The sequence below is a fragment of the Suillus paluster genome (assembly GCF_016628075.1).
Source record: "Suillus paluster strain FC165 chromosome Unknown EDB91scaffold_44, whole genome shotgun sequence".
NCBI classification, from domain to species: Eukaryota; Fungi; Basidiomycota; class Agaricomycetes; order Boletales; family Suillaceae; genus Suillus; species Suillus paluster.
The window spans coordinates 144,857-170,985 of record NW_024537604.1 but is presented as its reverse complement, the minus strand read 5'-3'; the positions used below and the strand labels follow the sequence as shown (position 1 = coordinate 170,985).

Here is a 26,129-nt window from a genome sequence, read left to right as displayed (position 1 = left end):
AATCAAAATAATGAGTGACTCCCGTAAGAATTTACAGAAACAAGCTTGTCTGTAAAAGTTTGGCTCGACATCGGCTAAATTACGGACAGAATGTGTAAACCGTAAGAACTCTGCAAGACGATGGACTGGGAACAACACCAATGATCCGGACGACAATTCCGTGAGCGAATCATCTAAAAAGAGTAAGAAAATCACCCGAATTAGACATTTAGTGCGCTCCGACAATTTACAGAAATTTATGGAGAGGTAGCTACCCCTCCACAGATTGGCAGATTTACAGACGAGTGCGAGAGTGACCGTTTGACAGGTGTTGGTTGATAGCTACCTTCCAAATCCAGCGCGGCTATTCGGCTAAGGCCTGAGGATTAACAGAAATTCGTCTGCAAAACCTTACCGGAAGTCACCCGATATCATGACTAATCAACATTCATCTTGGTTTGGACAAAACCCAATACCTCAGCGCATCCTAACAAGGGAGAATTTTGGTTCCAACTCCCGCAGTTTACGATAAATGGGCAATGCACATGCTGGCCCGTGGTTCGGCAACGATCTGGAGCAGAAGACGTTTGTTTGGCAGGAGATCGCCGAGAAGGCTGGTCAGTGGTCATCGTCCAGTAAGAATATTCCATTGCGAACCCACCTTCACTTATGGAGCCACGTCAAAGGTACCGTCGACGCGGACAGCGTAGGGGGCAGAACTACTTTGGCTCTGATTTGTCTGGCCGGCAGAACTGTAGACTATCTTTCGACATCTCGACGATTAAGGACGATATAATGTTGTCGGACTCATCCCACCCAACATCCTCGTCATTGTAATCAATATATCAATATAAACCTGATCCATGGCAAGTTGGAGTTTGTTTGGTAATGGCGTTGACTGGCAAGAATCCAGAGAAATAGCTCCTGGCATTTGGAGCACGACTGCGGACTGCTATACAATTTGTGGCTTTTTGACGCTGCGACGGCGAGGCACAAAACCTTGATTTTCGACAATGCCTTTCTGTCATATCATATTGTATAATGCGACAACTACACGAAGATGGCACCATGATGCTCAACCGCCACTGAATCATACAGGCTCCTCCTTAGCAGATTCTCCCGCCCATTCACACGAGGGGTAGGCATTTCCGTCCATTGAGAAGTAAACCATCCCCTCTGAGTTCTATCATCTGCCAGTGACAACAGTTCTGGCCAAACCGGTTGGCAGAATTCCTGAATTCTGCCAACAACATTCTGGGGCGGACCCGGCCGGTGGAGCAGATTATACCGCACAGCGGTAACATTTGTTTCTTCTAATGGGGTGAGCATCGAATGTACAGGAAGCTGTTTGTTCCGAAGGACTCGAGCCCACACATTGGCGCAATCGAAGGTCCGGCAGTTCAGTTCAACCAAGTGTAAATCATACGGATGTGCTTCGGAGAGCATCCTTGCTCACTGTAGGTAGGATAAGATAGCAAGTGGCCAATATTCTGACCCTTGCTGAAAAATTCTTCCCCCGTCCCCCACAATTCGATTCGACCAGAAAGTGCCCCTACAATTTGGTCCCCCCGTCAAAAGGAATATCCTTATCAGAAGAAGACACATCATGGTTTTCCTAGGAGACGGTAGGAAATACAGTCGGCGGCGACTAAGTGACACGCACCATAAAGCAAACGGGTTTATGTGGGATGGCACGTTATGTGTTGCCCCTGCCATCAACAGCTCGAATTATAGCTCCCAATACTGGTGGTTTCTGGTAAGTTACGACTTGTCACAGCTATCTTCCGCAGCATACACATAAGTGACTGAAACTGTCTTCAGATCACATTCAACGACAGACTCGATGCTTCATAGCCTTAAACATCAATCCTCGGAAATACTGCGCGTATTTGGGCCTAGTGTTTTCGCCATTAGCATCTTATTGAACATCCTTACTATCTTGCGCTTTCAAAAGACATCGGTTGATGATAGAAAGCACAGTATGTCGTTCTCGTCTTCACTGACAGTCACGTAGTTCAGTCTCACTCAACATATTTAATGCAGCTTACATTGACGATGATTATCCGACTGAATTACCCCTCCGCCTGGACACCGTCGCGATGACGTTTAATAGCACAGACCATTACAGTACATCTGGGATTATGGCCTGGTCGGAGTGGAATTCACTTGACCATTTTCCACGAGGCTGGCACGGATTTGTGCGCCTGGGACCAAAAGGTAAATTACCATCGCCCCATTTTTGTCGATGTGTGCCAGACACTCACCGTTCCCAAATTCTATCAGGGCGGGTGTTTGGTATCTCGATGTTTCACCAGATTCATTGTCTGCAAATGATCCGGGAAGCCCTCATTAACGGGCCCAATGACCATAGTGGTCATTGTCTCAATATTTTGCGGCAGGCCGTTCTTTGCAATTCTGATATTACCCTCGACCCACTCAACGTCGACTCTGATGGTCAGTTGATAGGCGCAGACGGCTTGGGTGTGACGCATGTGTGCCGGGATTGGACACAGGTTTATGCGTACGTCGTGGAGAACCAGAAGGGCCCCGCGTGGGCAGAGAAAAACAATTAAGATAGAGACGTGATGTCGAACGTGACAATCTGACATGTCACCGAAGATGACTCGAGAAATACAAATCATAAGTCTCGGTATCACTATCTTCTTCGCCAATGTCTCGATTCTGCAGTACTCAGACAATGATTCAATGACACGATATTAAAGGAGTGGGATGCGGGCGGGGTAACATCTCCGAAACGTTTGACGATACATCGACCACATCTTTCGGGTCCAGCTGCTCTCCGCCAGTTTCAAGTTGTCGTGCCGCCCTTCTTGTAGCTATCCGCCTCTTTGTCTTTCGTTCTCTGACTTCTTCACTCGGCCTTCCTTTATGCGTCTTCCTCTTCCGCCCGTTTTTCCCAGTATTGTATGGGTCGCCACCGTAAGAGAGGTCAAACTTTTTGCTTTTGGCCGACGGCATGTAGGCCGTCACTAGGCTGCGAGGGTGCAAGTTCTTCTAGGTAATTGTGGGAACACAAAAAAGAGTTACTCCTGCGTATACCGCGCAAAGAAATGTTGGTATTGCATTAAGGGGGAATCGAACCCCCGGCGGGTCGATGGCAACGACCCAGGTTACCACTACCCCATTAATGCCTGACAGCTCTTGCTGCAGTGACAAGTCTTAATTTTTTAATGTGGTCACCTCAGGTACACTATGCATATCAAAATCCCGCTATCCTGGTGCTCTTCCTCCCCCCTCCCCGCACACTCTCATCCCCAAGCAAAGCCATCAGCCTCCGCTTCTCCGCCTCCTGTCCGGGATCTTCATATGTCACACGTAGACTATCATCGCTTGGGCGTGCACTCCCGTCCAGCAAGCTCATCGCGTCATAATACACGGGCTGGGGAGGAAGCACAAGTCGCGCCGACTCGCCAGTGATGGTCTCGCGTGATTCCTGCCGAGATTGCACCTACAGATAATCAATGCATCAATATTCGAGAGAGAAACTCGGGACTGCCAGCAACCTTGGAATGCGGATGTGGGGTCGTGACCGCTTGCCCGGCGTACCACATCATCTTCTGACATCTGTCTTTCCCAAACGGCGTCGTCAAACTCTCCTGCAGCTCGCGCGGGCGACGATCCGGAATTCAGTCGTGCATCTGAGCTTGGCGGGAGCTTCGTTGGCGAGGGTGAGCTGGAAGAGGGTAGGCGTCCGGTTAGATACAGGGAAGGTGTTGGAGGATTGATGTCTTCGGAGAGTAATAGGTGATCTCTGGCGTACAGGGGGCGCTGCTACATATTCCAGTGCGGAAGAGCTGCTCTGCGACGGCAGAGGAGGCGGAGAATCTGAGAACCGCACCCCGTCGTCACACTCACCTTGAGGCAGAGCATCGTGGAGCGAGCAGTTTGAAAAGAGTTGGCGAAGAATGTGGCCGGAGAGGCATGCTCAATATCAAGGAGAGTATACGTTCAGAGGTCTTATAAGAGATTTGGTTTCTTTGCGAATAGCAGAGGGACGGTTTTTCCTATGATAGTAGAACATTCGAGAAAGGTTTAAGATAATTCGCATTAGGAGGGACATGTTCGAAGTCTGAGCTATAGACATAGGGCGCGCCCGCGAGGTGGGCATAGGATTGTCCGTACATATCCGTCACGTGACCAGTTCAGGCTAGCTCAATTCGCGCCTGGTAAGCTTCTTTGCAGTCAACAAACGCCGCGAAGAACGAGCGTCGTACAGTCGTTTCGACTTTATAGATGACCGGTAGCTATCGCACGTTGCACTTGGGAGTGATCGCAATCTAGAATGCGGAAGGTGTTTCTAGCGATGTCATTGCAGCTGTTCTTTTGATCTCGCAGAGGGGGTCAAGGGTTAGTTCCCCAGTTGTCGGACAAGGTTACAGAAGGTTCGGGTATGTGCAGGGCATGACTTCACACTTAGCGAGAGTTACCATCAAGGAGAAACGGACGAAGCCCTCGTTGCAGGTGAACCATTGATAAACATAGTTATTGAACTAATTTGCGCTAAGGAAAGACCTTCACCCGCGACCGGGGCCCACAACCCCGAGCTTCTGATCTTATGCTAGCGGAGAGAATTTTTCAAAAGAGTCGAGAGGGTTGAAACTAAAGAGTTACCTTAGTCGATATCACGAGCTGGATGCATATGTAGTTAGAGGACGCGAATACTACAAGACACGTCGAAACATACCTTCGACATCAGAGGAGTCCGCAGGGATGCTGTCTAATCAGAGTGTCACTCAGATACTACTGTGGGCACGTTAGAATTCAACCTACATCCCTTGCGCGAACGAGCTGGATGCATATGTAGTTAGAGGACGCGAATACTACAAGACACGTCGAAACATACCTTCGATATCAGAGGAGTCCGCGGGGATGCTGTCTAATCAGAGTGTCACTCAGATACTACTGTGGGCACGTTAGAATTCAACCTACATCCCTTGCGCGAACGAGCTGGATGCATATGTAGTTAGAGGACGCGAATACTACAAGACACGTCGAAACATACCTTCGATATCAGAGGAGTCCGCGGGGATGCTGTCTAATCAGAGTGTCACTCAGATACTACTGTGGGCACGTTAGAATTCAACCTACATCCCTTGCGCGAACGAGCTGGATGCATATGTAGTTAGAGGACGCGAATACTACAAGACACGTCGAAACATACCTTCGATATCAGAGGAGTCCGCGGGGATGCTGTCTAATCAGAGTGTCACTCAGATACTACTGTGGGCACGTTAGAATTCAACCTACATCCCTTGCGCGAACGAGCTGGATGCATATGTAGTTAGAGGACGCGAATACTACAAGACACGTCGAAACATACCTTCGATATCAGAGTCCGCGGGGATGCTGTCTAATCAGAGTGTCACTCAGATACTACTGTGGGCACGTTAGAATTCAACCTACATCCCTTGCGCGAACGAGCTGGATGCATATGTAATTAGAGGACGCGAATACTACAAGACACGTCGAAACATACCTTCGATATCAGAGGAGTCCGCAGGGATGCTATCTAATCAGAGTGTCACCCAGATACTACTGTAGGCACGTTAGAATTCAACCTACATCCCTTGCGCGAACGAGCTGGATGCATATGTAATTAGAGGACGCGAATACTACAAGACACGTCGAAACATACCTTCGATATCAGAGGAGTCCGCAGGGATGCTATCTAATCAGAGTGTCACCCAGATACTACTGTAGGCACGTTAGAATTCAACCTACATCCCTTGCGCGAACGAGCTGGATGCATATGTAGTTAGAGGACGCGAATACTACAAGACACGTTGAAAGATACCTTCGAGGGTCTTCTCCGCGCGTTTGTCGACCACGGGCGCTGCCATTGTGGTCTGTACCAAAGCGATAGCAACAAAAACAAAAGACAAAACGAGCTTCATGGTGGTTAGATTGATAAGAGGGTGTCACTTGGAGTATTGACTGCAGACTCGATGCAGGGAGTGTGGCCTTTATATCTTTGGGGAGCCAAATTTCTGACCCAGTTCACAGACTGACTCGCAGAAACGTTCGTTTTGAATATCATATGGTTAGGCAAATTGCTCTTCCGTTCGCTACCTGCTCTTTCGATGCGACACGGTGAGGAAGTCTGCCGTTAGTCTTAAACAGAAGGAGCCGCGTGGCAGGGACTCAGGGTATTATTTCATTGGGCCACTTTCGTGGACTCAAATAAACCAGATTATAGTTTCATGCATGAGGAAGGGTGCCGCGTCGTCGTTTCGTCACCGTTTGAAATTTTCACCAACCTGACCAGCTCGAATTGATCGACGATCTCCGAAAAAAGCAAAAGGGTACGTACATTCAATTATCACGAACATTGTATCATAAAGGGACCCGTGTGGCCAGCACCAAAGATGTACTTCACAAGCGCCATCGTACGGGTGAAAAAAGCCTTACCTGACCAAATCTATACTTCGGGCTCGCACGTTATCCTGAGCGAGAATGTAAGTGGACCTCCGTGATCTGAAGCGACTTGGTCATTTATATCATTCCAGGACTCAATGTTCTACCAGTGGCACCTAGGCCCGTCCAAATTCACCTCCTGTTACATCGACAGCGTCGTTCCCAGTCCCGACAATGGTCTTGAGGCCAACAAGACCTATACCTCATCTGGCTCCCTCACCGAAATCCAGATTTGGAACGTTACCCCACTCCTGTTGAAACCATGACGAGCCTCGGCTGGAATTCGCGACCCAACGAATTGGACTAATGGGCATTGTCGGGTTCCTTCCTAAGAAAGAGAAGATCGAGCAGCTGGATTTCGAAGATGGCTGGCAGTCGCAGCTGCCAATGCAGTTTTCACGTGGTAAGAAAGGGACCGTTAGCATCGAGGTTGCCTGTAATGGTTGTAGACTTGAATTCGAACAAATATTCTCATCTCCTCCGTTAGGTGAGTGCGGCTGCACATATTTACAGGTTGAGGTGCCAGACTGATCCATGGTATAGCTTTCGACCCGATGGAGATAGGATAGATTAGGTGTTGAGTAGAAAAAGATACGGGTTAAGGTAGACCTGCATTGGTCAGCCTTCAAAGTCACGTACGTACTAGTAGCTTGGTCGCGAACAATTGGAAGCGAAAAACTAAGCTTGAACTTGACGTTGCATAGCCACAGCTCGTAGGGTCCCACAGCCTACAGGGGAACGCTGGCTCGGCGCTTCAATGCTTCGTGCCCGAATCATGCCGAGTGCATGTGCCCGCTCTACGGGCCAGCTCTCCGCATTTGTTGTAATGACAACCTCCACCGAGGTCGACAGCAAGGTCACTCTACATATCAAATGTGTTCCGCTCGCCTTCCTGTCACCTACTAGATCGTTGATTCACAAGTGTATAGCTACTATAGTCACTGTGTGGGTAGAATGTGTAATATATCTACATATTGTAAGATTTCCAATTGGTGTCGACGCCATATGCGCGCTCCACAGGACGCTCGACTCGAGTTGCCTCTGGCACGTGCTCCACTTCATGAGGTCACTTTGCTGACGTGTTCTGTGCGCACTCCACTCCAACCCCTTTCAGGCTCCACATTTGTTTCTGAGGGCGCCCAGTCGCTCTGTAACGTCTCTCTTATTACAACTCATTATCATGATGTCGTGCTGCTCTTTCGAACGATCGGAGATCCACAGTACACCAAATTCGTCGATGAAATCGGAGAAGACACATCTGGCGCACGTTGTTCACTCGGCATTATCAACGAGATGCCTGATGTTAACGACGCTGTAGAATTCGTATTCCCGCCTCACATTCTCCAAGATCCAGAGGAGTGCATTAAACGCGCATTCCTATCCCCACTGAATGTCTTTGTCAACGATTTCAACGATAGCGTTCTCGAGGCGCTACCAGGAGACTATGGTAAGAACCTGCAAATGGCCATTCACTCACTCTGATTCTCAGAGAAACATAGAATCTTACTTCAGTTCAGACGTATTAAAAGAAGCTGATCAAGCGCCTCCTGATGCTCCCGAGAAAACACCTGATTATCTTGCCATGCTAACACACCCGAATACACCTCCGCATCGCCTGGACCTCAAAGTAAACGCGATATGCGCAGTGCAACGTAATATGTCACTAGAGAAGGGATTAGTACGAAATACACGGGTGCGAATCACTGCACTGCGCCGACGCTTCGTCGAAGCGCAAATTCCACAAACATGCGAAGTTCATTGTCTGCCTCGCAACACATTCTCATATAATCCGGCGCGGTCCAGTTGGACCGCCAACCGCAAACAATTTCCACTGCGACCTGCATACGCTACGACGTTCAATGGCTCGCAAGGTCTGACACTCCGACGCGCCGTGGTTGACATTCGCACAGATGGATTTGCGCATGGTCAACTGCACACAGCGCTGTCGAGAGTCTGAAATCGACGCGATATTCGGACGTTGTGGTCACCCACAAATGAAGAAAGAGAGACAGCAAACGTAGTTTACTCTTCGTTACTGCTGTAAAAAGATCTGAGAGACCGTCCGCAGGCGAGCAGAGCGCTTGTAGGTTATATCCAAAGGCACCGCTTGCATCCGGGTGATGAAGAGTTCCTTCAAAAAGTGTGCGTGCGTCTGCTGGATCCAAGAGGACGATGCGGACGAATGGGGCAAACAGGACAGATGGGATGGATGCAGACGGGGCGGACAGAACTTTCCAACTTTTGGGTTCCCTCCAAAGGGAATTCGGGAATTGTGGATCAGCGGCATGTGTCTTCCCAGTTGAAAATTTATCAGCACATTGCCATCGCTTTTGACTTACTTTTCGGCATCCAATTGCAATGACTGCAACCCCCAAACCCACTACCTAAAGGAGTAGCGGACACAACGGAAGTGAATGCCCCTGGACCGTTAATTCCCCCGTGATCAGCTCTATTTCGAACGAGTAGACACTCAGCGAACTGAAACCTCGAGAAGGGTTTGGGGCCCTTTCGCTGTGAATGCCGTAGTTGTTAGTTCAGTACAGTACCAACAACTCGGCAACGACCAAGTAAGTGACACGCACCAAAAAGCAAGTGGTTTTACGTGGAGTGACACGTCATTTGACGTCCCTGCCAGCAACGGCTCGAGAGTAGCCCCCAATACTAGGGGTTTCGGTTTCTGATAACTAGTCACAGCTGTCTACGCTGTGCAGTGCGCATACACATACTAAGTGACTCGAACTTTCTTCAGATCATATTAAGCGACAGACTCGATGCTTCACAACTTCAGACTTCGATCCTCGGAAATACTGCGCGTATCTGGGCCTAGTGTTTTCGCCATTAGCATCTTATTGAACATCCTCACCATCCTGCGCTTGCAACACACATCGGTCGATGATAGGAAGTACAGTATGTCGTAGTCGTCTTCACTGGCAGCCACAATGGTTTAATCTCACTCAACAAATTTGATGCAGCTTACATTGGCGACGATCATCCGACCGAGTTACCCCTCCGCCTAGACACCGTGGCGTTGACGTTTAACGACACAGAACATTACAGCATATCTGGGTTCATGGCCTGGTTGGAGTGGGATTCACTTGACCGATTTCCACGAGGCCACGGATTTGTGCGCCTGGGACCAAACGGTAAATTATTGTCGCTCCATTTCTGTCAATGCATGTCGAATGCTCACCATTCCCGAATTCTGTCAGGGCGAGTGTTTGGTGTCACGATGTTTCACCAGCTACATTGTCTGCAAATAATCCGAGAAGCCCTCATTAACGGGCCCGATGACCATAGTGGTCATTGCCTCAACTTCTTGCGGCAGGCCATTCTTTGCAATTCTGATATTACCCTCGACCCACTCAACATCGACTCCGATGGCACGTTGGTGGGCACAGACGGCTTGGGTGTGACGCATGTGTGCCAGGATTGGACACAGGTTTATGCGTACGTCATGGAGAACCAGGAGGGCCCTTTGTGGGATTAAGACAGACAGGATGCGGAGGTTATACTCAGATGCAGGGTCCAGCGCGACCAACCTGACCTGGCACCGATGAATGGGACCAGCTAGAGAAATCAGCCTGTTCGTTCGAGGTTCAACATCCTGTAGAAACAAATATAAGTCTAGCAATTACCTCAAGCGATGCCTCTTCGGCAACAATAACCTGAGACGTTTGACGATACATCGATGACATCCTTCGAGTCCAGCTGCTCTCCGCCGGCTTCAAGTTGTCGCGCTACCCAAAGTTCTTTCCACTATGCCAGCTGTCCACCTCCTCATTCTTCGTTCTCTGGGTTCTTCACTCCGTATTCCATGACACGTCTTCCTCCTCTACGCGTTTTTCGCAGAGTTGTAGTAGTATGGGTCGCCATCGTGAGGAAGGACAAACCTGTTGCCTTTGGGCATCAACCTGGGGAAGTATTCTAGTATGTCACCGCACTCCTCTCCGTCATTCTGGTAGGCTGTAGGCTGTGAGGGTGCAAATACCACTGCAAGAGGGTCTTAGTCCGATCCGCGCAAAAAAAAAATCCAGAAAGGGACATAGTACCAGTAGCTGTTATAGGACGTAGTCGTCTGCTAGAAATGGATTCCGAACACAAACATCTGAGTGTATGAATAGAACTCGGAAAATCTGGGAATTTGAAACTTCGGCGGTCTCATTGATGCCTGACAGATCAGTGACAGTCAACTAGTACAATGCAGCACCGTAGGTGACTAGATGGTATAACAAGCACTACACTTGGATGCATATCAAAATCCCGCTATCCTGGTGCTCTTCCTTCTCCTCTTCCCACCCACACTCTCCTCCCCAAGCAAAGCCATCAGCTTCCGCTTCTCCGCCTCCTGCCCGGGATCTTCATATGTCACGCGTAGACTATCATCGCTCGGTCGCGCACTCCCGTCCAGCAGGCTCATCGCATCATAATACATGGGCTGGGGAGGCAGCAAAAGTCGCGCCGGAGACTCGCCAGTGATGGTCTCGCGTGATTCCTGCCGAGATTGCACCTATAGATAATCAACGAATCAATATTCGAGAGAGAATCTCGAGACTGCCAACAGACCTTGGAACGCGGCTGTGGTCGCGGCCGCTTGCCCTTTCGTTGCTCCGGGCGTACAACATCATCCTCTGACATCTGTCTTTTCCCAAGCAGCGTAGTCAAACTCTCCTGCAGCTCGCGTGCAATGTCTCGCGGATGAGGCACTCGCACTGGCGACGGTTCGGACGTCAGCCGTGCATCTGAGCTTGGCGGGAGCTTCATTGGCGAGGGTGAGCTGGAAGAGGGTATGCGTCCGTTTACATCCAAGGAAGGTATTGGAGGATTGATGTCTTCAGAGGGTAATAGAGGTAGTCTCTGGCATACAGGGGGCGCTGCTACATATTCAAGTGGAGGAGAGCTGCTCTGCGGTGGCAGGCAAGGCGGAGAAGCTGAGAACCGCACCCCGTCGTCACACTCACCTTGCGACGGAGCGTCGTCGAGTAAGCCGTTCGACTTGGCGAAGAATGTGGCCGGCGGGGCATGCTCAATATCAAGGAGAGTAGGTGTTCGGAAGTCTTGTAAGAGATCTGGTTTCTTTGTGAATAGCGGAGGGACGGGTTTGCCTGTGATAGCAGAGCAGTCAGAATCGCGTCAAATGTTGGTATCTCCTTGCTTACTATTACCCTTAGTAGTAACCATCATCTGCACATCCTCCTTCGCCTTACCCTTTGCCATGCGACCGCCGACATCGCCGATGATATATTCGCTGACGTCAGGCACCTTCCCCTCTGTCGCCATATCCTCCAGCCACGCCATGCCAACGACGGGAATGGTCCACTCTTTTGCCTTGTCATATTTGGCACCACACGCACTTGGACAGAGTAGATGCGTCGAACGTCGGGAGAATGTCTGGGCAAGCGTTATGCCCAATGCACGCAGCAAACGTTTTGTCCAGCATAGCTCAGACTGATCGAGTCCAGAAAGACTTAGAATAATCTGTCCAGCGTCTGTGATTATGTCAGCACGTGTGAGACGAGAGGGCTAAGGTATTATGCATACTAGGTATTGGACAGGGAAGGGTAAGGGGCATGAATGAAATATTTTCGTGTGGTTCACATATTCGCTCTTGGAAAACCGAGTGTTCGAGCCAGCATTCTGTGCGATATTTGGCACGCAACGTCTCATCAGGCTCGTTTTGGTAGAGTTTACTCCCACTAAGTGATCCACTGCATAAGACGCCCTAAGCAGACCAAAAGCTTGAAGCTCACCTAATGAGTCGCACCACAATAAAATCGACATTATCTGCATCTTCATCCATGACCACACCTCCCCCATTCTCAATGGCGGTGCGTACATTCACACACTTCGCCTCCCCGAGTAGACTGAAGCGGTAGCCCGAAAAGAGTGTCGCCATTGACGAATCCTTCACCTCAGGTCGGTGGGGTGCTTCGCTCCCCTCTGCGTCCTCGGGTCCCAGAACTGCAATCGTGGTTGTCCGCCTGAACGGCTGGCGCGTCACCAGCTCTTTCGTGGGTGGTGCAAATGAATTAGTGCGCCTAAATGACGAGATTACGCTGGGTTTCCCCTGCAGTTCTCTCTCCTGCTCTTTGTATTTCGCTCGCGCATCAGGCATGAGCCGTGCTGGTAATCGTGTTGGCGACGTCGGTAGGCCAGCCACTGACTGTGACTTCGAAGGACTGCGCACGAGCTTGTTACCAACTGCATCAAGCTCGAAGCCCCGTGGACGTAAGAGACTCCCCCAGAGCTGAAGCGTCACTGCGCGAACTGGAGCGCGTGCGAGGGAAGCAGGTTCCTCTTCATCCGCTAGGTCATGTTCGAGACTGGGTTTCGGTAGTGCGGGTGTCCTGGGTAGATGCCCGTCAACAGGGATCGCATTCGAAGGGTGTGTGCCTGGGGCGGAGTCGCGGACTGGTATTGAGGTGGTAACCTCTACTGTGCGGGAATTAATTTTCAAGTGTGTGAAGTGGCTGTCTACCTTACCTTCGTCCGCAGTCTTCCTCTCCGGCCTCGGCCGTGTCACGGCGTAGCGTTTTTCCTCGAAGCGTCCTCCAAATTCCAAGCAGTCCCAGAACCACTCCTCCCATACGACGTATATCTTTGCCTCCCCACGTTTGTTGAACTTGTCAGCGTAGCGCATCTTCTCAGTCTCATTGTCGCCCGCACATAGTAGGTGTGTAACCTTCACAGGGCGTTCAATGGCTTTGACATATGAACCACCGTGTTTAGTGAGGGCACGGTTGATGCTTGCGCGTTGCTCGAGGTCGTCGATACCTGATAGTGAGAGTGTGACGCCAGAGAATATGGCGAGGCGGTACCCGGAGACGGTCTGCGTATGTTAGGAGTATGTAGGTTGTAAGTGATTCTGTCGAGCTCACCTCTGCTAGGTCCACGTCATCTCCACGCAACCAGACTTGATGTGCATCTGTTATCCACTCGGGACGCATGATAGGTATTTTGCGTTCTAGCGCGCACTGCACTCGTGTGAACAGGATTAAACAAAGGTGAGAGGCACCTGAGAGTAGTCTCACCGTATACTTGGCCCCGCCATGGCTGTTGGCTAGTAAGTGGGTCACCCTGTCCGTGAAGTCGCTGGTAGATGTTGCCCCTAGTTCAAATGCTTGCTTAAACAAAGTAGGCTTCCCACACACTGTTAACTTCTCCACTTTCTGTCACAACCACAACTAGAACCGGCGCACCTTGTCCATGGTACCCGTTGCGCAGATGGTAACTCCTGTGAACGGTCTAGGACACAGGTCGACCATACTCGCATTGGGAGGGACTTGTTCGGAGTCTGAGCTGTAGTCATATGGCGCGTCCGTGAGGTGGGCATGGCGGGATTGCGGTTGAGCTGGTCGAAGTTTGACGTTGGGAACCTAGATAAGCGGTCTGTGTATATGTAGTTAACGAACAGGTCCGTGCGCACCTTGTGTGATTTGTTCGACCGACGCATCACGAACAGTTTCGAATTTGTGAAAACACGAATTCAAAGTGTACAAGGTCGGTCACGTGAGCAGTTCAGGGTAGGTCAACTCGCGCCTTATGACCTTCTTGTTCCTTTTTGGCAGGTCTTCAAGTTCGTTGAATTGTGGGTCCACGCCGGCCGTACAAAGACAATCAGTAATTCAACTTCGTTGCCAACTTGCGGCACATCTTCACCTGCGACGCAGCAGTGTGAGAAATGTTATTGTACGATTGAACCAGGCGCACTGGCAGGTAATTACGTGCGCTTTGGGCATGCTGCAGGCAGCAGCCTGAGCATGCATCACTACCTGTCGTCATCAGAACAATAGTACAACCCCATACAGAACCGAGCTCATTGCGTTTGTTGTTCCACGAAGACCTGCTGTTCTTATTCTTGGCAACTGCTCGGTAATGTTGCACACCCTGTCAGGCTCTCAGTGGGTCTCAGATGGTCGTAACTCATAGCAGGGAGAGATTTAAAGCCCGGCTAGCGTCTCGAAACAGCTCAGAAAGAGTCCCACTTGTCTTATAGCCGCAGTCCTTCAGCGCCGTCCCTATCAACCACCACCTCCTACCTGCGCTTCCCATTGACATGCGTAACCTGATCGCTGCCTGGTACAAGAGTACTGAGGATCTCCTCAACTACTGCGAACCTCTGCTTGTCCATGGAGATGCTAAAGATAGTGCACAGCTAGCATTGTATGTTCTCCTGTTCAAACTCCAACCTTCAACACTGCAACAACTGATTCGAACTAAATCTAGCCTCAGGGGCATGAACAATGCAGTGCATTTCCTTGAAGGACGTGTTGCTCGCGACGACCAGAACCCTATTGCCTTGGCAGAAGAATGTAACCGGCAAGTGGAGAAGCTGCACTACACACTGTTGGATGTGAGTCGATCAAATATTTAGATTGTGGGTGATGGCTTACTGTGTCGGTTAGAAAGAGCAGGAAGCGAAAGGTTTGCATGACCAGAGCTGGAAAAAACGGCTAGCAGTCATGGAATGTCAGTAGTGTCTCGCAGTTTATGATGAGCCGCGATTGAATTGTTCCCGTTCTGCAGTCCAAGAGCAAAAGAAACTGAAGAACAGCTTGAATGATGACACCGTAGGTTCCGAAACCTGCAGGGAGAAGGTCATATACCAAGAAGACGTTGGTTTCAATCTTGATTGCATTAGCACCCGCCTACTTCACATTGCTAAAGCAAGTCCGTCAGAGCTGTGCCACTGAACATGTTGACTAGGATTGTCTGTAGTGTAGCACATATGTTTTGTACCATTAAATTTGCCATTACTGTAGCTTGCGGATAATGGGGAGTTTCGTTGCCGGAGTGTCCTTTGAAAGACGAGCCTTTTCAGCACTACATTGCTTTCATACCAAGTGAAGTGGAGCTCGTGTCACCCAAACACACCCACCACTGAGGGGCGTTTCCGAACAAATCCGTTAACAACGTCATTTGTTCTCGGGTAGGTTGTACATTGAAGCGAGCGGGATCATCCGAACAAACAGCGGTGACCGCTACAACCTCGTCATCTTCGTCGTCGTCGTCATAATGCATATCTTCGTCAGCCTCGATCTCGCGCCGCTTTGGGTTAATGCAACGCTTTTGTCTGTACTCTTGAGGTAGAGTATATCTTCGGTTGAGGCGATAACCGTAGCATTGTTCATAGTGTTGTCTAGGTGGACACTGGATATAAATTTGACGTGACTTGGGAGACTAGCCTGATGTAGGGGACCGGAAATCTGCAGCTTGTATGTGAGATGACTGCCGATGCACGATACTGATGTTCAAACCTGAAGTCCCTGGAGTAATCGCTCGATTGACATTGACATTGTGCGAGCAATTTCAAAGGTAGCAGTACCGAATGACCGCTTTGTTTAAATAGTATATTATTCCACCAACAATTCACCATGGCGGTTTTTGTATTGTCTGTTGTTCATTCGATTTATGCATTCAGTGCATTGCTTGCTAACAGGGCTAAGCAGAAAAATGGCAACTCGATGTGAAACTCACGAACACAGCCTTCGTCCCTCCACGACTCAAAACAGAATCACCTACATCTGTGGATGCAAAAGACGTGTACATGGGGTGCATAACGTCACGAGTGCTGGCGTCATAGTCATATTTATGGATTTATGGACTTGCAGGTGTCATATATGACAAGGGCCCAGCTCTGAGGGTGCCTCATTAGACGACCAGAAAAAAAGAATCACGTCAAGATATTCGATGTCTAAGATGGAGCACCAAAGTCAAACATGCAACAATTAAATACGCACAGAAACGGTGAAGATAGGTAGTAATCCACTCACCATCGCCGCGGCCGCTCAAGGGCACATTCCTAAGGCCTAATGGACTGCGGAGCATCTGTATTGGGCCATTGGGCTCCACGAGGCTCCGTGGTCCAACCATACTTACGCACACTGGGGGAAATCGTACATACGAAGGCGAAGGTTCGGGCTGGTCATGTGACATTTAGGGCTGGTCCTTTGGCGTCAAATCGCGATGTGGCGACCAAGTGGCGCCTTCACACATACCTGGTTTACCACATCTCACCATAGGACCGATGTCGCCCAGCCTTTTCCTAACATGCGGGGAAACCGCCACGCATTCCGTCCTAGTAAGGGGCTTGAAAATTCATGTTTTTATTATCAGATCCACGTGTGCTGACTCGAAATGACTCCAAATTGGCTGCTGGTCCAATGCAGTGCACTGAGCCTGAGAGTCATAGGCATATTACATGGTAGCAAAATGATGCCTGACACCCATACTTTCTGTAATAATATTGTGGCGGCCCGCTGTAGATCACTTCTCATGATGTTATGGCTGTCTTCACCGACACATGCCTGTGGCTGCGGCAGCAAAGTGCAACGACGCAAGTACATTGTGACAGTCGTAGTACGTCTATTTTGTTTACGGAATGGTAGGGATCCTAGGTGGCCGACTCAAATTATCCACAAGCTGAGCTCTCCAGTGAATGGCGCTACCTCTTGCCACACAGCAGTTGGCCACATTCGTATGCACAAATCCTGTACGTACAATATATATAAGGTGGGTTCCGCCTTCCAGTCTCAGCCTCCTATCATATTCCTCAGGTTACATCACAACAGCACCTCGAAACCATGTCTCTCTCCTGGAACGGCACTAAGCGTCCCAAACGCGACGAAGTCACCAAGTGGCACGACAGTACCAACGTCATTCTCGACTATTGTCAGGACTATCTGGAGTACGGCAGCACCACTGATCATGTTCAACGTTCTTCGTAAGTTGTGTTCCATCGATAAGTAATGGTCTCCTTGACTATCCCGCCGCTTAGTCTCGGAGACATGAATGACGCTCTTTTGGCCGACACTCACTTGAGCTATGACGAGCGACTGGCCGAGGCGCAAAAATGCAACTATCGAGCCCAATATCTTAGCACAAAGTTGCAAATAGTAAGTCGTGGCTACACCTAGTAATCTGTATGGCTTAATTACCTTTGGGATATTATAGCTATTTCACCGAGAAAACGGCTCTGATTATAAATCGTGGGCTCGAAGATATGCTGTCTTGCATGGTATGAATGGCTATCTCGTGGAGTTTTACGAGCTAATCATACCCTTTCTACTTAGAAAAAGGGTATGGAGCGAGAACAGATGCAGCTGATCAAGTGGCTGCAACCGATCGCTATCTTGCCACGATTGATCCCCGAACCTTTGTAATCTCCAGGACGTCACATTTTCGGTGAAAGAACGTCGCGCTCAGCTTGGTCCTTGGCTGCTTGGGCGACAAATATTTCGGTGTCTTATTACTCCCCGCTATCTGTATCGGCGGATATTTTAAACATATGTATGTTGTATATATGTTCTTTGTTTCCATACCGTAACAAAGTATACTACTGTTCCTTTGCGACACGGCAAGTTGCGGTCTCTTGCGGTTGATTCCGCGACTCATTAGTATACGTAAAGCTATCAGTGCACCCATTTAGCGCCTGTAAGTAATGGGGACAGCCGAGCTCGACCCGAGGCGCTATCGTTTTTGTCTTCTGTGGTTCTGAACGTCCATTGATGATACATCGTAACACGTTTCACAACGACGAGACAACAAGGCCCCCGACGTGCTTCTGCGATCCCGCCTATTTGCGCGCTGCCATAGAAACTCCACATACATAGTAATATTGTTTCAAAAGAACAAAGGACAACAGCGCGGCGGAAGCGGTAGACACTGCGACTGTCTGGGCGTGCATCCATCTCTGGTGCCTAGCTAGAAGGACGGTCCGTACAAAAGGTACTAAACCCACTTTTGTGCGGATGATTACCCGCTACACTCCCCCTTAGTACCTGATTGTTTCTCTTCTGGAATTATTTGCTTTCAGAAAGCTATAAGTTGCCCTCGACCGGTCAATCTCCAGCCAACTCGACAAGCCTTCTTCTGCCCTAGATTCCTCACATCTCATGTCTATCACGATCTCTCAGAAGTTTGTGTACCACGGATCTTCCGTGGAATATTCCTCGGACTGCCCGATGGGTACCCGGGAAATGGTGCAGGCCTGGTATCACCAGACCAGCGAGGTTCTACGACAATGTACTGCGCTGATGAGTTACGGGAATGAGAGTGATGTGGCGCAACTTAGCCGGTAAGAGCTGTGAAATCCTCTCGAAAGCACAGCTGTCTCACTACCTTCCTGTAGCATACAAGCAATGAGGACCGTCATGTATCAGCTTCTCGATAAGAGAACGAGAGAAAGTCTCTCAAGGGCGGTATCTCTGGGCGACATCATTCTTAGCTTGTCGTTCGACTTATACAATCAGCTGCAGGAAGTGAGTCCAATGTTCTGCTCTCGCCATACCTTCCTCACAATTACTGTCTAGAGAGAGTCATCTGGTCACACTGCAAGACCTAGACGAAGCTCGATTTATCCGCCTATGAATGGGTCATACGCGCACATATAATCCAAAGGGCCCACAGCCTTGCCAGATGCTCGGCCGCTTGCCCTAGGTAAGAAGTCTACGATTATTTTGAATATTGTGCTGAGCTATATCACTGCAGCGCATTCAGGGTTCGACAGCTACATTATAGTAGCGGCGAGCTGCACTAGTCATGCCTTGAGAGGGTGGCCCGACCGCACATTGCTGCATTACGTGCTACAGTTGCGTCAAGTTTTCCTTGTAAACTGTTTAAACGGTACATGAGTTTTACCAGTCTATGACATTTGTTCATACATAGCGTATCGTGTAGTGTAGCTACGTGGTAGAAGTACTTAGAAGTAGACTAGAGCGTTTCCCTCGCTATCTTGTACACAGGGGACACCGGCTGGCCAGTGGTAGACATGAAATATGTAGATCACTACGTTGTATGAAGTTGTGTATAGTTGCTTTGTCCACCACGATTACACACGGGTGCTGTGCTGGCAACCACTTCGAATGCCTCCGAGACGAATGGAACTGACAAAGAAGTGACTTGCTTGGAGACAAATTGTTGTAAAAAGAGAACGAGCGGTATGAAATACGCATAAGCCCTTTTGTAGCGCGAAAATCCGCGGGCTGGGATAACGAAACAGCCAGATTGTCAGCCTTTAATTAAGTATAGCCATACATATCGACTGTTGTCTCGTTGTATCCAACCTCGGGCCGCTGGCACAAAGATATCTGCGCGCCTGACTGGTGGCCTATTGATTCTTGAATTGTCGTCGCCGTCGGAGATTCGGAAGGAATCGACATCGATAACTTCTGAATCACCCTTTATGTGATATTGTTATCGCCTTGTCACTATATGTATCGTCGAACGCCGCGCTAATGTGCCTATCTCTCTCCGCGCGGCGGCGGAACTCAGTGTCTCATTGGTTCCAAAAATACGATTTCGTGTCTTGAGATCATGGCAACTAATAGCAAAGCTCGTTGGGAGAAGAAAGGGAATTCAAAAGTTCGTGCTAACAAAGCATATCTGTGGGGATGAGCAAGACCCTGCAAATTCTGTCGCAGCAGCAATCAGATGACAATTCGGATGCTCAGGGGATGCTCGGATGGGCACGATGACGAGTAATCCTTCTTTTTGACCATGGCTATTAAAGGTTCATGCTATAATTTATCGATAGAGCATATGGGTACTTACAGCCTTGTTTTATTGCTAGTACTATCTTCAAAAGTTACTTCGTACACATTTGCCACTCGTACTGCAGTAACTTTGATCACTGCCCGTCCCCAATATCTGACCGTGCTGGAGTTCGGATATGGAGTGACTGCGACTGATCGGATGAAGCAATTCCCGAACTTTCACGAGACAGGGTGATTGGAATTCGCAGATCGCGGCGAGGATTAGATACTATCGTATAGTCGATTAGGAAGATCTGGGTCCACAATAGTCCAGATCGCACCCGCCCGTGTGGTCTGCGACTCTGAGGGAACGAGCGTTTTGGAACCGGTGCGTGAAAATTCGGATTGCGACTTAGGGCGAGAAAGGACCCTCTGAGTGTTCCGAGGCCAAGTCTCTGGTTGCAGGATGGAGCAAACCGCGAAGAAAACGAGACCCAACCAAAACACGCAATTCTAGGTTGCAAGAGAATTGTGCGTGGGTGGAATTCGAAAACAAAGTTGACGAGCCTTCGGTACCGTGGGGGAACGACTCGGAAGCGAACTCTAACGAACTCGGGAATTGCAGAAATGGTGTTCGTAACCAATATCATGAGAGCGCAAAGACCTGAAAAGATCAGTTACCATTGGCAGTGTCAAATAGTACGTACTACGCAATGCTTACTTACGATTGCGAAGCCTAAATACTACGTAGGTAAGTGATTCTATGCTAATCAATGAGCCTATGCTAATCAATGAGCCTATCAGTGAGCACCAGCGGATGGCAAGATACTCTCGCAGGCTGGGTCAAGGCTAGATTGTTATACAGACGGCGGCGGGTTGAAATGATGAGGCACAGGTGTACTCCTATATTTGAAATTGCCGCCGGTTAATTAGCTTAGTGCCTGACGGCCCTTCCTTGGCAGGCCTTAGCTGCGGTTGCCCTTTGGTCATCTTACGTAGATCGTCTAAAATTCCTTGGAAGACCAAGCGTGTCGCTATTAGTACTTCCTGGTCTCAGACACCTCCATATTTCGACTCATACTTGCTTGTTCACAGCTGCAGTTGCAAACACCTGTTGCTGGCATATCTCCTATGCCTGACTTCTTGAACGCAGTAGTCAGTGACGTGTCTGGCCACTGGAAGAGGGGAGCCACAGGCCAGGTAAGCGTTTCTTACAACGCCCCGTCTGTGCACAACTAAAGGACATTGTAGGGTGGCTTATTGTCAGGACTAGATCCCACAGCGTTTACTACCTCGGATCCCTTGAGGCTATGGATCATTCAAATGGGTGAGCATCTTCTGTTTCAAGTGCGTCGACAGCATCATTCTAAGCAAACCGCAGGTATAGTTATTACGTTGGGGCAACTGCTCGCACTTGGTTTGGGCAAGATCAAACAGCCGAAAGTTATCGCTGAAGTCCTTGCTGGAATTCTCCTCGGTCAGTTCATTTCTCGCATCGCACTATTACTATTAGATTATAGCTGCTCATTCGACTGTAGGTCCCACTGCCATGGGACGAATCCCTGGTTTTACCGAACACATATTCCCCGCTCAATCCCTCCCATATTTCTCGCTAGTTGCAAACATTGGCCTCTGCCTCTTTCTTTTCATAATTGGTCTTGAAATCGACGGGAGCATCCTGAAGCGTAGTGCACGCTCATCCGTGGTCATCGCACTTTCTGCCATAACCTTATCCTTTGGTCTTGGCGCTGCCATTTCTGTGCCACTCTACCACAATTTTATTGGTCCCTCCATCAAGTTCACATACTTCATGCTTTTCACTGGCGTGTCATTCTCTATCACCGCTTTTCCCGTTCTTTGTCGCATTCTCACCGCACTCAAGCTCCTAGACACGACTGTCGGCGCCATTGTTCTCTCAGCTGGCGTGTGCAATGATGTGGTCGGTTGGAGTCTGCTAGCACTAGCTGTGGCCCTCGTCAATGCAACCTCCGGCCTTGCCGCTCTATGGATCCTCCTAACTTCTGTGGCATTTATAGCATTTCTCATGTGGCCGGTTAGAATCGCACTGCTGTGGTTTGCTACGTTCACAGGAAGTACGGAGAATGGACCCACCATGACTTTCATGACAGTCACTATTCTTATCCTTTGGACGTCTGCGTTCTTCACGGACATCGTGGGAGTCAATGCTATCTTTGGTGGGTGATGTTATGTCATTCCGACGTTCAGCCTTGATTTAGGATGTAGGGGCGTTCCTGGCGGGTATCATTGTTCCCCGCGAAGGCGGTCTTGCCATCTCGCTAACGGAGAAGCTTGAAGATATGGTGACAATCGTGTTTTTGCCATTGGTACGAGTGTGGGAATTGCTGTCTCCGACAAGGCTGACCACTTAACAGTACTTCACGTACTCCGGGTTAAATACCAACCTCGGATTGCTTAACAATGGTTTGTTTTGCTAACCGTGACTCGCGTTGATCATTTACCAACTATTGCGTCAGGCATCACTTGGGGATTCACCATCGCCATTATATGTCTAGACTTTACTGGAAAATTCAGTGCATGTACAATCACCTCACGGATATTCGGAATGAGTTGGCGAGAATCAAGCACTATCGGATCATTGATGACTTGCAAAGGGTTAGTCGTCCAATTTCCTCCATCGTATCTGGTTATTGACATCCTTTATTAGTCTTGTTGAATTGATCGTGCTCAATATCGGGCTTGCCGCCGGCATTCTCACCCCAACCGTGTTCTCTATGTTTGTCTTTGAAGCTTTGGTCCTAACTTTCATGACTACACCCCTCGTTTCCTGGCTTTATCCGCCTGAACGCCGGGTCCGAGCTCCAGCTGGAGCTGGTATTTCACGGGCGTCAACTGGAGACAGTGACGAAGATAAAGGTGACCGGAAGTCTCCTATGACTGAGGATCAACCATGGCGCTCCCGCTTTGCTGTTGTCCTCGACAAATTCGACCACATGTCGGGAATGTTGGTGGCCACTCAGCTGCTGTGCCCGCCCTCTCTTGGACAACCCTCGGTCCGATCAACTAAATCGATCAGCGCATCCGACAAGATCAAAATGCCTGCGTTCAGCGTGGACGCTCTCCGTTTGATCGAGCTATCAGACCGTACTTCGGCCGTCATGAAGTCTTCAGCGGTTGACACGCTCATTCGCACTGACCCGGTTCTGGGCGTCTTCCGTACCTTTGGGGAGCTCAATGATCTATCAGTATCACTCTCGCTTTCTATCGTCCCGTACGAGGACATGCCAGATACTGTCGCTGATCATGCGAAACGGTATGGATCTCATCTCGTTCTCTTGCCGTGGCTGCCATCGTCCAACTTCGGAGATACAAATGAGGTCCCATCAAGTCCACACAGCATGAAAGTCGAACCGAATCCATTCGATGCGTTGTTCGGCGGCTCAAAAAGTAATGGCAAGTCCACAGCTGTGATCCACTCGCAGTTCGTGCGCAGAGTATTTGCAGAGAGCAAGACCGATGTTGCGCTGTTCATCGATCGGGCTGATGCTGGTACTGGGAGTGTGCGGCACATATTTTTCCCCTTTTTCGGCGGTCCGGACGATCGGCTTGCGCTCGAGTTCGTGGTGCAGCTTTGTGCTAATCCAAGAACTAGTGCGACGGTTGTGAGGATGTCAAAAAGTAGCGCTGAGAGTGCTGGAGTTCAAAGACCCTCGCTCGTGCATCTAGAAAAGAAAGCAAGTTTAGACCCAGACCACGGAATGCATGTTTCTTCAGTACGATATACTGCATTTCGGTCTCACCTATTTTCTGACACAAATTTTGTAGAACATCATTTTTCCAGACCCAGCTGCCGGACAGTCCAACACCGTAACGCGTTTCAAATCGGAGACAGCCGATAGCATCCTCTGGGCGCGATATGCCCAATCCCATCTTTCGTCTGACACACCGCCCTCGCTGTGTGCCGCCCTCTCCCGGATCAACTTCTCTGAGCATTCATCGCCGATACCACTACATTCTGCCATCCAGATGGCGTCTGCGCACACGCCTGTTTTGGTAGTTGTTGGGCGCTCACAGCGCCTTGCGGGTGAAGATCATACATTGGAGCTGCAGAAGATTTTGGAGGAGCGGGGTATCGTGGGGCAGGATGTTGTTAGGCAGACTATCGGCGATTCTGCGACTGCGTTTGTTGCCTCGGGGTGTGCGACTGCGGTCGTTGTGCTCCAGGCTGCGAATGTTAATGCTGACTGAAGTGCAGGGTGAACGTCTGACTGGTGGATTTGAGATATGGATTTAACCCGATCTTTATGTATGTATAAAACAGTGCTCCAGTATAGTATCGGCTACCAGTCACTGTATCAACATTTGTATAATGCAGTGATGGGCACCGTACATGTATGATATTGATGAATGGTCTCTCGGCCCTTTACCATCAGATGTTTGTTTCGTCACTTCACTCGCTCAGAGCGCTACACCTGTGTCAGACGGGCTCTTACTTGTAAGGTTACTCCAAATGATGTCATGAATGATTTTGACACGTTGACACAACTCCGCCAACGTAATAATCCGTGGTTACACTGACATCCCCGGAAATAGACAGATCCCATTTCCATTCGTTTCGTTCGCAACGGGCTCCGCGGAGTTCAAGTACACAGGCGTGTCGCGGGGATCATATGTACCCAGGATATCCCTGCCAGGGTGGACGTTTACGACAGGTGTGGTCTGCCGTTGTGTCTACCCTGTCGCTTGAGTGTGTACTTGATTTGCACTAAGGGCTGTTGCCCTCTGGGCCTCTTGGCATTTGACGAGCACGGAATCATCAAGCCTGCGTCTCACTGAGTGTATAATTGAGCAGATGTGCATGTGCATGTGCGGTGTCTGCTAGTCTATGGCCATCCGGAGCTTCAATATCAGTATACCTGATGTATCGTCAGGCACCAAGTATTCTGGTCAAAATGTGCCAAGCAATATTGTCTGATTTCATATGTTATGAGGTTAGTTTTGTATCCAAACGTTTCGAGGGCAGGATGCAGTAAATTCACTGAATCGGCTCCTCATGATGCAGGAAATCCCAGCGAGGATGTTAGTTATCCTTTGGCCTAGAATGGGCCCCAGACTGTTCCATTTCAGACATGTCCTTCTAATGTGCTCGTCTCAATGTACTGTGACACCAGGTCAGAGTCGAAAGCGAAAACGGCATGACCACTCATCACTAACACAAACAGCCTCGAAGGGTGCACGACGCACCAGTGCAGACAAGCTCAATTCCCTTTTTGAGCTATTTCGATTCGTTCGATTGGAAACTGCAGTCGATCAATGTGGTAGAAAATGAATCTATTGGAATCCGAACCATCTGAAGAGTCCAAGACGTCCAATGGAGAGGCAACTTGGGGATAGACGAGGATATGAGCTTAACCAAAAGGAGTATGAGCGTGCTATGTCTTGACATCAGCTCAATTCCACTATGTCTCATTCCTAAGCTACAATATATTTTTTGTCTCTATCCTACTTACTATAAAGCTACAAGTCCCACATGCATGCATCTCAGTCCTTTGTACAAGACTGAGGTGTGAGTAGCATTATTTTCTTCCCATCAAACATTATACTTATGATTCATAGTTGTTTGATTACTGGCCTGTTCTCCTACATCCATGATGATTGACCAATGCAACCTCATAATAAGTGGTTGAGTGCTCATATTCACAAAGCATCAGAACAAGACATTACTGGTGGCACTGGACCATGGGATCAGATGCATGCACCAATGTTTTTTGAGTATCTCTTTCAGATCTCACCACATCAATGCTGCAAGACCACTCACAGACTTTCCTTGAACAGTACTACAACTTTTTTTTAAATTTCCCAGTCTATCATTGGTTGTTCAATTGTACTTGTGTGTCTCTTATATTACATATACAGTCCAGACTCTCAGTACTAAGACTTTTTTGTATTTTTAAAAATTCCCACAGTCTAGTATTTGTATTTGTTTGTCCCTGGTATCATATATACAGTCAGCAAGCTGTGACTATGGCAATTCGCAACTTAAACTCATGTCTCTACCTTCCTATTTTGGAAATATAACAAACAAGGACAAACAATGACCATGCCTCAAGATGTAAGTTCAAAAATCAAGTTTCAATACAATATATTGATTCTGATATACAATGTTTGGTCTACAAAGAAACAAACAGTAAATTTAGACATGCCTCAAAATAAGCGCTCAAGCACTTATTTCTTACCCACCAAGACAAAGACCAAGGTGGTAAGTCT

At 49.0% G+C, this 26,129-nt stretch overlaps 8 protein-coding genes and 1 non-coding gene across 9 annotated transcripts; 5 read left to right on the top strand and 4 right to left on the bottom strand.

Moving 5' to 3' along the window:
- Positions 1-1,591: 1,591 nt before the first annotated feature.
- On the top strand, positions 1,592-2,701 carry EDB91DRAFT_562393 (uncharacterized protein). The gene is made up of 4 exons (XM_041327718.1): positions 1,592-1,735; positions 1,801-1,958; positions 2,023-2,196; positions 2,263-2,701. The coding sequence occupies exons 2-4, from the start codon at positions 1,823-1,825 to the stop codon at positions 2,550-2,552; spliced, it is 600 nt and encodes a 199-aa protein (XP_041175139.1). The 5' UTR covers positions 1,592-1,735; positions 1,801-1,822; the 3' UTR covers positions 2,553-2,701.
- Positions 2,702-3,060: 359 nt separating this feature from the next.
- EDB91DRAFT_t80 lies at positions 3,061-3,131 on the bottom strand. The gene has a single exon. It is a non-coding gene; the product is annotated as a tRNA-Gly (tRNA).
- A 68-nt stretch (positions 3,132-3,199) lies between these two features.
- Positions 3,200-3,960, bottom strand: EDB91DRAFT_1348322 (uncharacterized protein; the record flags this gene model as incomplete). Its single annotated transcript, XM_041325964.1, has 4 exons — positions 3,856-3,960; positions 3,704-3,799; positions 3,547-3,654; positions 3,200-3,448 (listed from the first exon to the last, which is right to left on the bottom strand). Exons 1-4 carry the CDS (start codon positions 3,868-3,870, stop codon positions 3,200-3,202), a joined length of 468 nt encoding a protein of 155 aa, XP_041175138.1. The 5' UTR covers positions 3,871-3,960.
- Positions 3,961-4,433: 473 nt separating this feature from the next.
- EDB91DRAFT_1337672 (uncharacterized protein) lies at positions 4,434-6,064 on the bottom strand. Its single transcript, XM_041325591.1, has 17 exons — positions 5,795-6,064; positions 5,722-5,739; positions 5,636-5,668; positions 5,563-5,580; positions 5,477-5,509; positions 5,404-5,421; positions 5,321-5,350; positions 5,248-5,265; positions 5,162-5,194; positions 5,089-5,106; positions 5,003-5,035; positions 4,930-4,947; positions 4,844-4,876; positions 4,771-4,788; positions 4,685-4,717; positions 4,612-4,629; positions 4,434-4,558 (listed from the first exon to the last, which is right to left on the bottom strand). Exons 1-16 carry the CDS (start codon positions 5,892-5,894, stop codon positions 4,613-4,615), a joined length of 471 nt encoding a protein of 156 aa, XP_041175137.1. The 5' UTR covers positions 5,895-6,064; the 3' UTR covers positions 4,434-4,558; position 4,612.
- A 301-nt stretch (positions 6,065-6,365) lies between these two features.
- On the top strand, positions 6,366-6,680 carry EDB91DRAFT_1250529 (uncharacterized protein; the record flags this gene model as incomplete). The annotated part of the gene is made up of 2 exons (XM_041323238.1): positions 6,366-6,455; positions 6,507-6,680. The coding sequence occupies 2 exons, from the start codon at positions 6,366-6,368 to the stop codon at positions 6,678-6,680; spliced, it is 264 nt and encodes an 87-aa protein (XP_041175136.1).
- Positions 6,681-9,385: 2,705 nt separating this feature from the next.
- Positions 9,386-9,901, top strand: EDB91DRAFT_1056395 (uncharacterized protein; the record flags this gene model as incomplete). The annotated part of the gene is made up of 2 exons (XM_041314001.1): positions 9,386-9,557; positions 9,624-9,901. Coding segments are annotated over 2 exons (450 nt in total), but the record flags the coding sequence as incomplete, so codon positions are not given.
- Positions 9,902-10,548: 647 nt separating this feature from the next.
- On the bottom strand, positions 10,549-13,950 carry EDB91DRAFT_1144813 (uncharacterized protein). Its single transcript, XM_041319153.1, has 10 exons — positions 13,838-13,950; positions 13,611-13,787; positions 13,443-13,550; positions 13,290-13,385; positions 12,895-13,240; positions 12,162-12,846; positions 11,953-12,107; positions 11,571-11,900; positions 10,978-11,516; positions 10,549-10,921 (listed from the first exon to the last, which is right to left on the bottom strand). Exons 1-10 carry the CDS (start codon positions 13,862-13,864, stop codon positions 10,667-10,669), a joined length of 2,718 nt encoding a protein of 905 aa, XP_041175134.1. The 5' UTR covers positions 13,865-13,950; the 3' UTR covers positions 10,549-10,666.
- A 2,457-nt stretch (positions 13,951-16,407) lies between these two features.
- Positions 16,408-17,771, top strand: EDB91DRAFT_1144804 (uncharacterized protein). Its single transcript, XM_041319152.1, has 5 exons — positions 16,408-16,923; positions 16,983-17,134; positions 17,189-17,306; positions 17,365-17,428; positions 17,484-17,771. The coding sequence occupies exons 1-5, from the start codon at positions 16,549-16,551 to the stop codon at positions 17,597-17,599; spliced, it is 825 nt and encodes a 274-aa protein (XP_041175133.1). The 5' UTR covers positions 16,408-16,548; the 3' UTR covers positions 17,600-17,771.
- Positions 17,772-20,847: 3,076 nt separating this feature from the next.
- Positions 20,848-24,330, top strand: EDB91DRAFT_562114 (Sodium/hydrogen exchanger family-domain-containing protein). The gene is made up of 9 exons (XM_041327717.1): positions 20,848-21,083; positions 21,135-21,210; positions 21,265-21,360; positions 21,422-22,078; positions 22,128-22,228; positions 22,277-22,325; positions 22,379-22,517; positions 22,570-23,635; positions 23,688-24,330. Exons 1-9 carry the CDS (start codon positions 21,015-21,017, stop codon positions 24,108-24,110), a joined length of 2,676 nt encoding a protein of 891 aa, XP_041175132.1. The 5' UTR covers positions 20,848-21,014; the 3' UTR covers positions 24,111-24,330.
- Positions 24,331-26,129: the final 1,799 nt, after the last annotated feature.

Bases quoted from the DNA above. Each gene is read 5' to 3' on its own strand.
- EDB91DRAFT_562393 (XM_041327718.1), top strand. From the start codon at position 1,823: ATGCTTCATAGCCTTAAACATCAATCCTCGGAAATACTGCGCGTATTT. The intron at 1,959-2,022 runs GTATGTCGTTCT...TATTTAATGCAG, and splicing joins GGTTGATGATAGAAAGCACA to CTTACATTGACGATGATTAT. The intron at 2,197-2,262 runs GTAAATTACCAT...AAATTCTATCAG, and splicing joins TGTGCGCCTGGGACCAAAAG to GGCGGGTGTTTGGTATCTCG.
- EDB91DRAFT_1144813 (XM_041319153.1), bottom strand. From the start codon at position 13,864: ATGCGTCGGTCGAACAAATCACACAAG. The intron at 13,788-13,837 runs GTGCGCACGGAC...CCGCTTATCTAG, and splicing joins GGTCGAACAAATCACACAAG to GTTCCCAACGTCAAACTTCG. The intron at 11,901-11,952 runs GTATGCATAATA...ACATAATCACAG, and splicing joins CCTTCCCTGTCCAATACCTA to ACGCTGGACAGATTATTCTA.
- EDB91DRAFT_1337672 (XM_041325591.1), bottom strand. From the start codon at position 5,894: ATGAAGCTCGTTTTGTCTTTTGTTTTTGTTGCTATCGCTTTGGTACAG.
- EDB91DRAFT_562114 (XM_041327717.1), top strand. From the start codon at position 21,015: ATGCCTGACTTCTTGAACGCAGTAGTCAGTGACGTGTCTGGCCACTGG. The intron at 21,361-21,421 runs GTCAGTTCATTT...ATTCGACTGTAG, and splicing joins CCTTGCTGGAATTCTCCTCG to GTCCCACTGCCATGGGACGA. The intron at 22,079-22,127 runs GTGGGTGATGTT...TTTAGGATGTAG, and splicing joins GGGAGTCAATGCTATCTTTG to GGGCGTTCCTGGCGGGTATC.
- EDB91DRAFT_1144804 (XM_041319152.1), top strand. From the start codon at position 16,549: ATGACTCCAAATTGGCTGCTGGTCCAATGCAGTGCACTGAGCCTGAGA. The intron at 17,135-17,188 runs GTAAGTTGTGTT...CCCGCCGCTTAG, and splicing joins GATCATGTTCAACGTTCTTC to TCTCGGAGACATGAATGACG. The intron at 17,429-17,483 runs GTATGAATGGCT...CTTTCTACTTAG, and splicing joins AAGATATGCTGTCTTGCATG to AAAAAGGGTATGGAGCGAGA.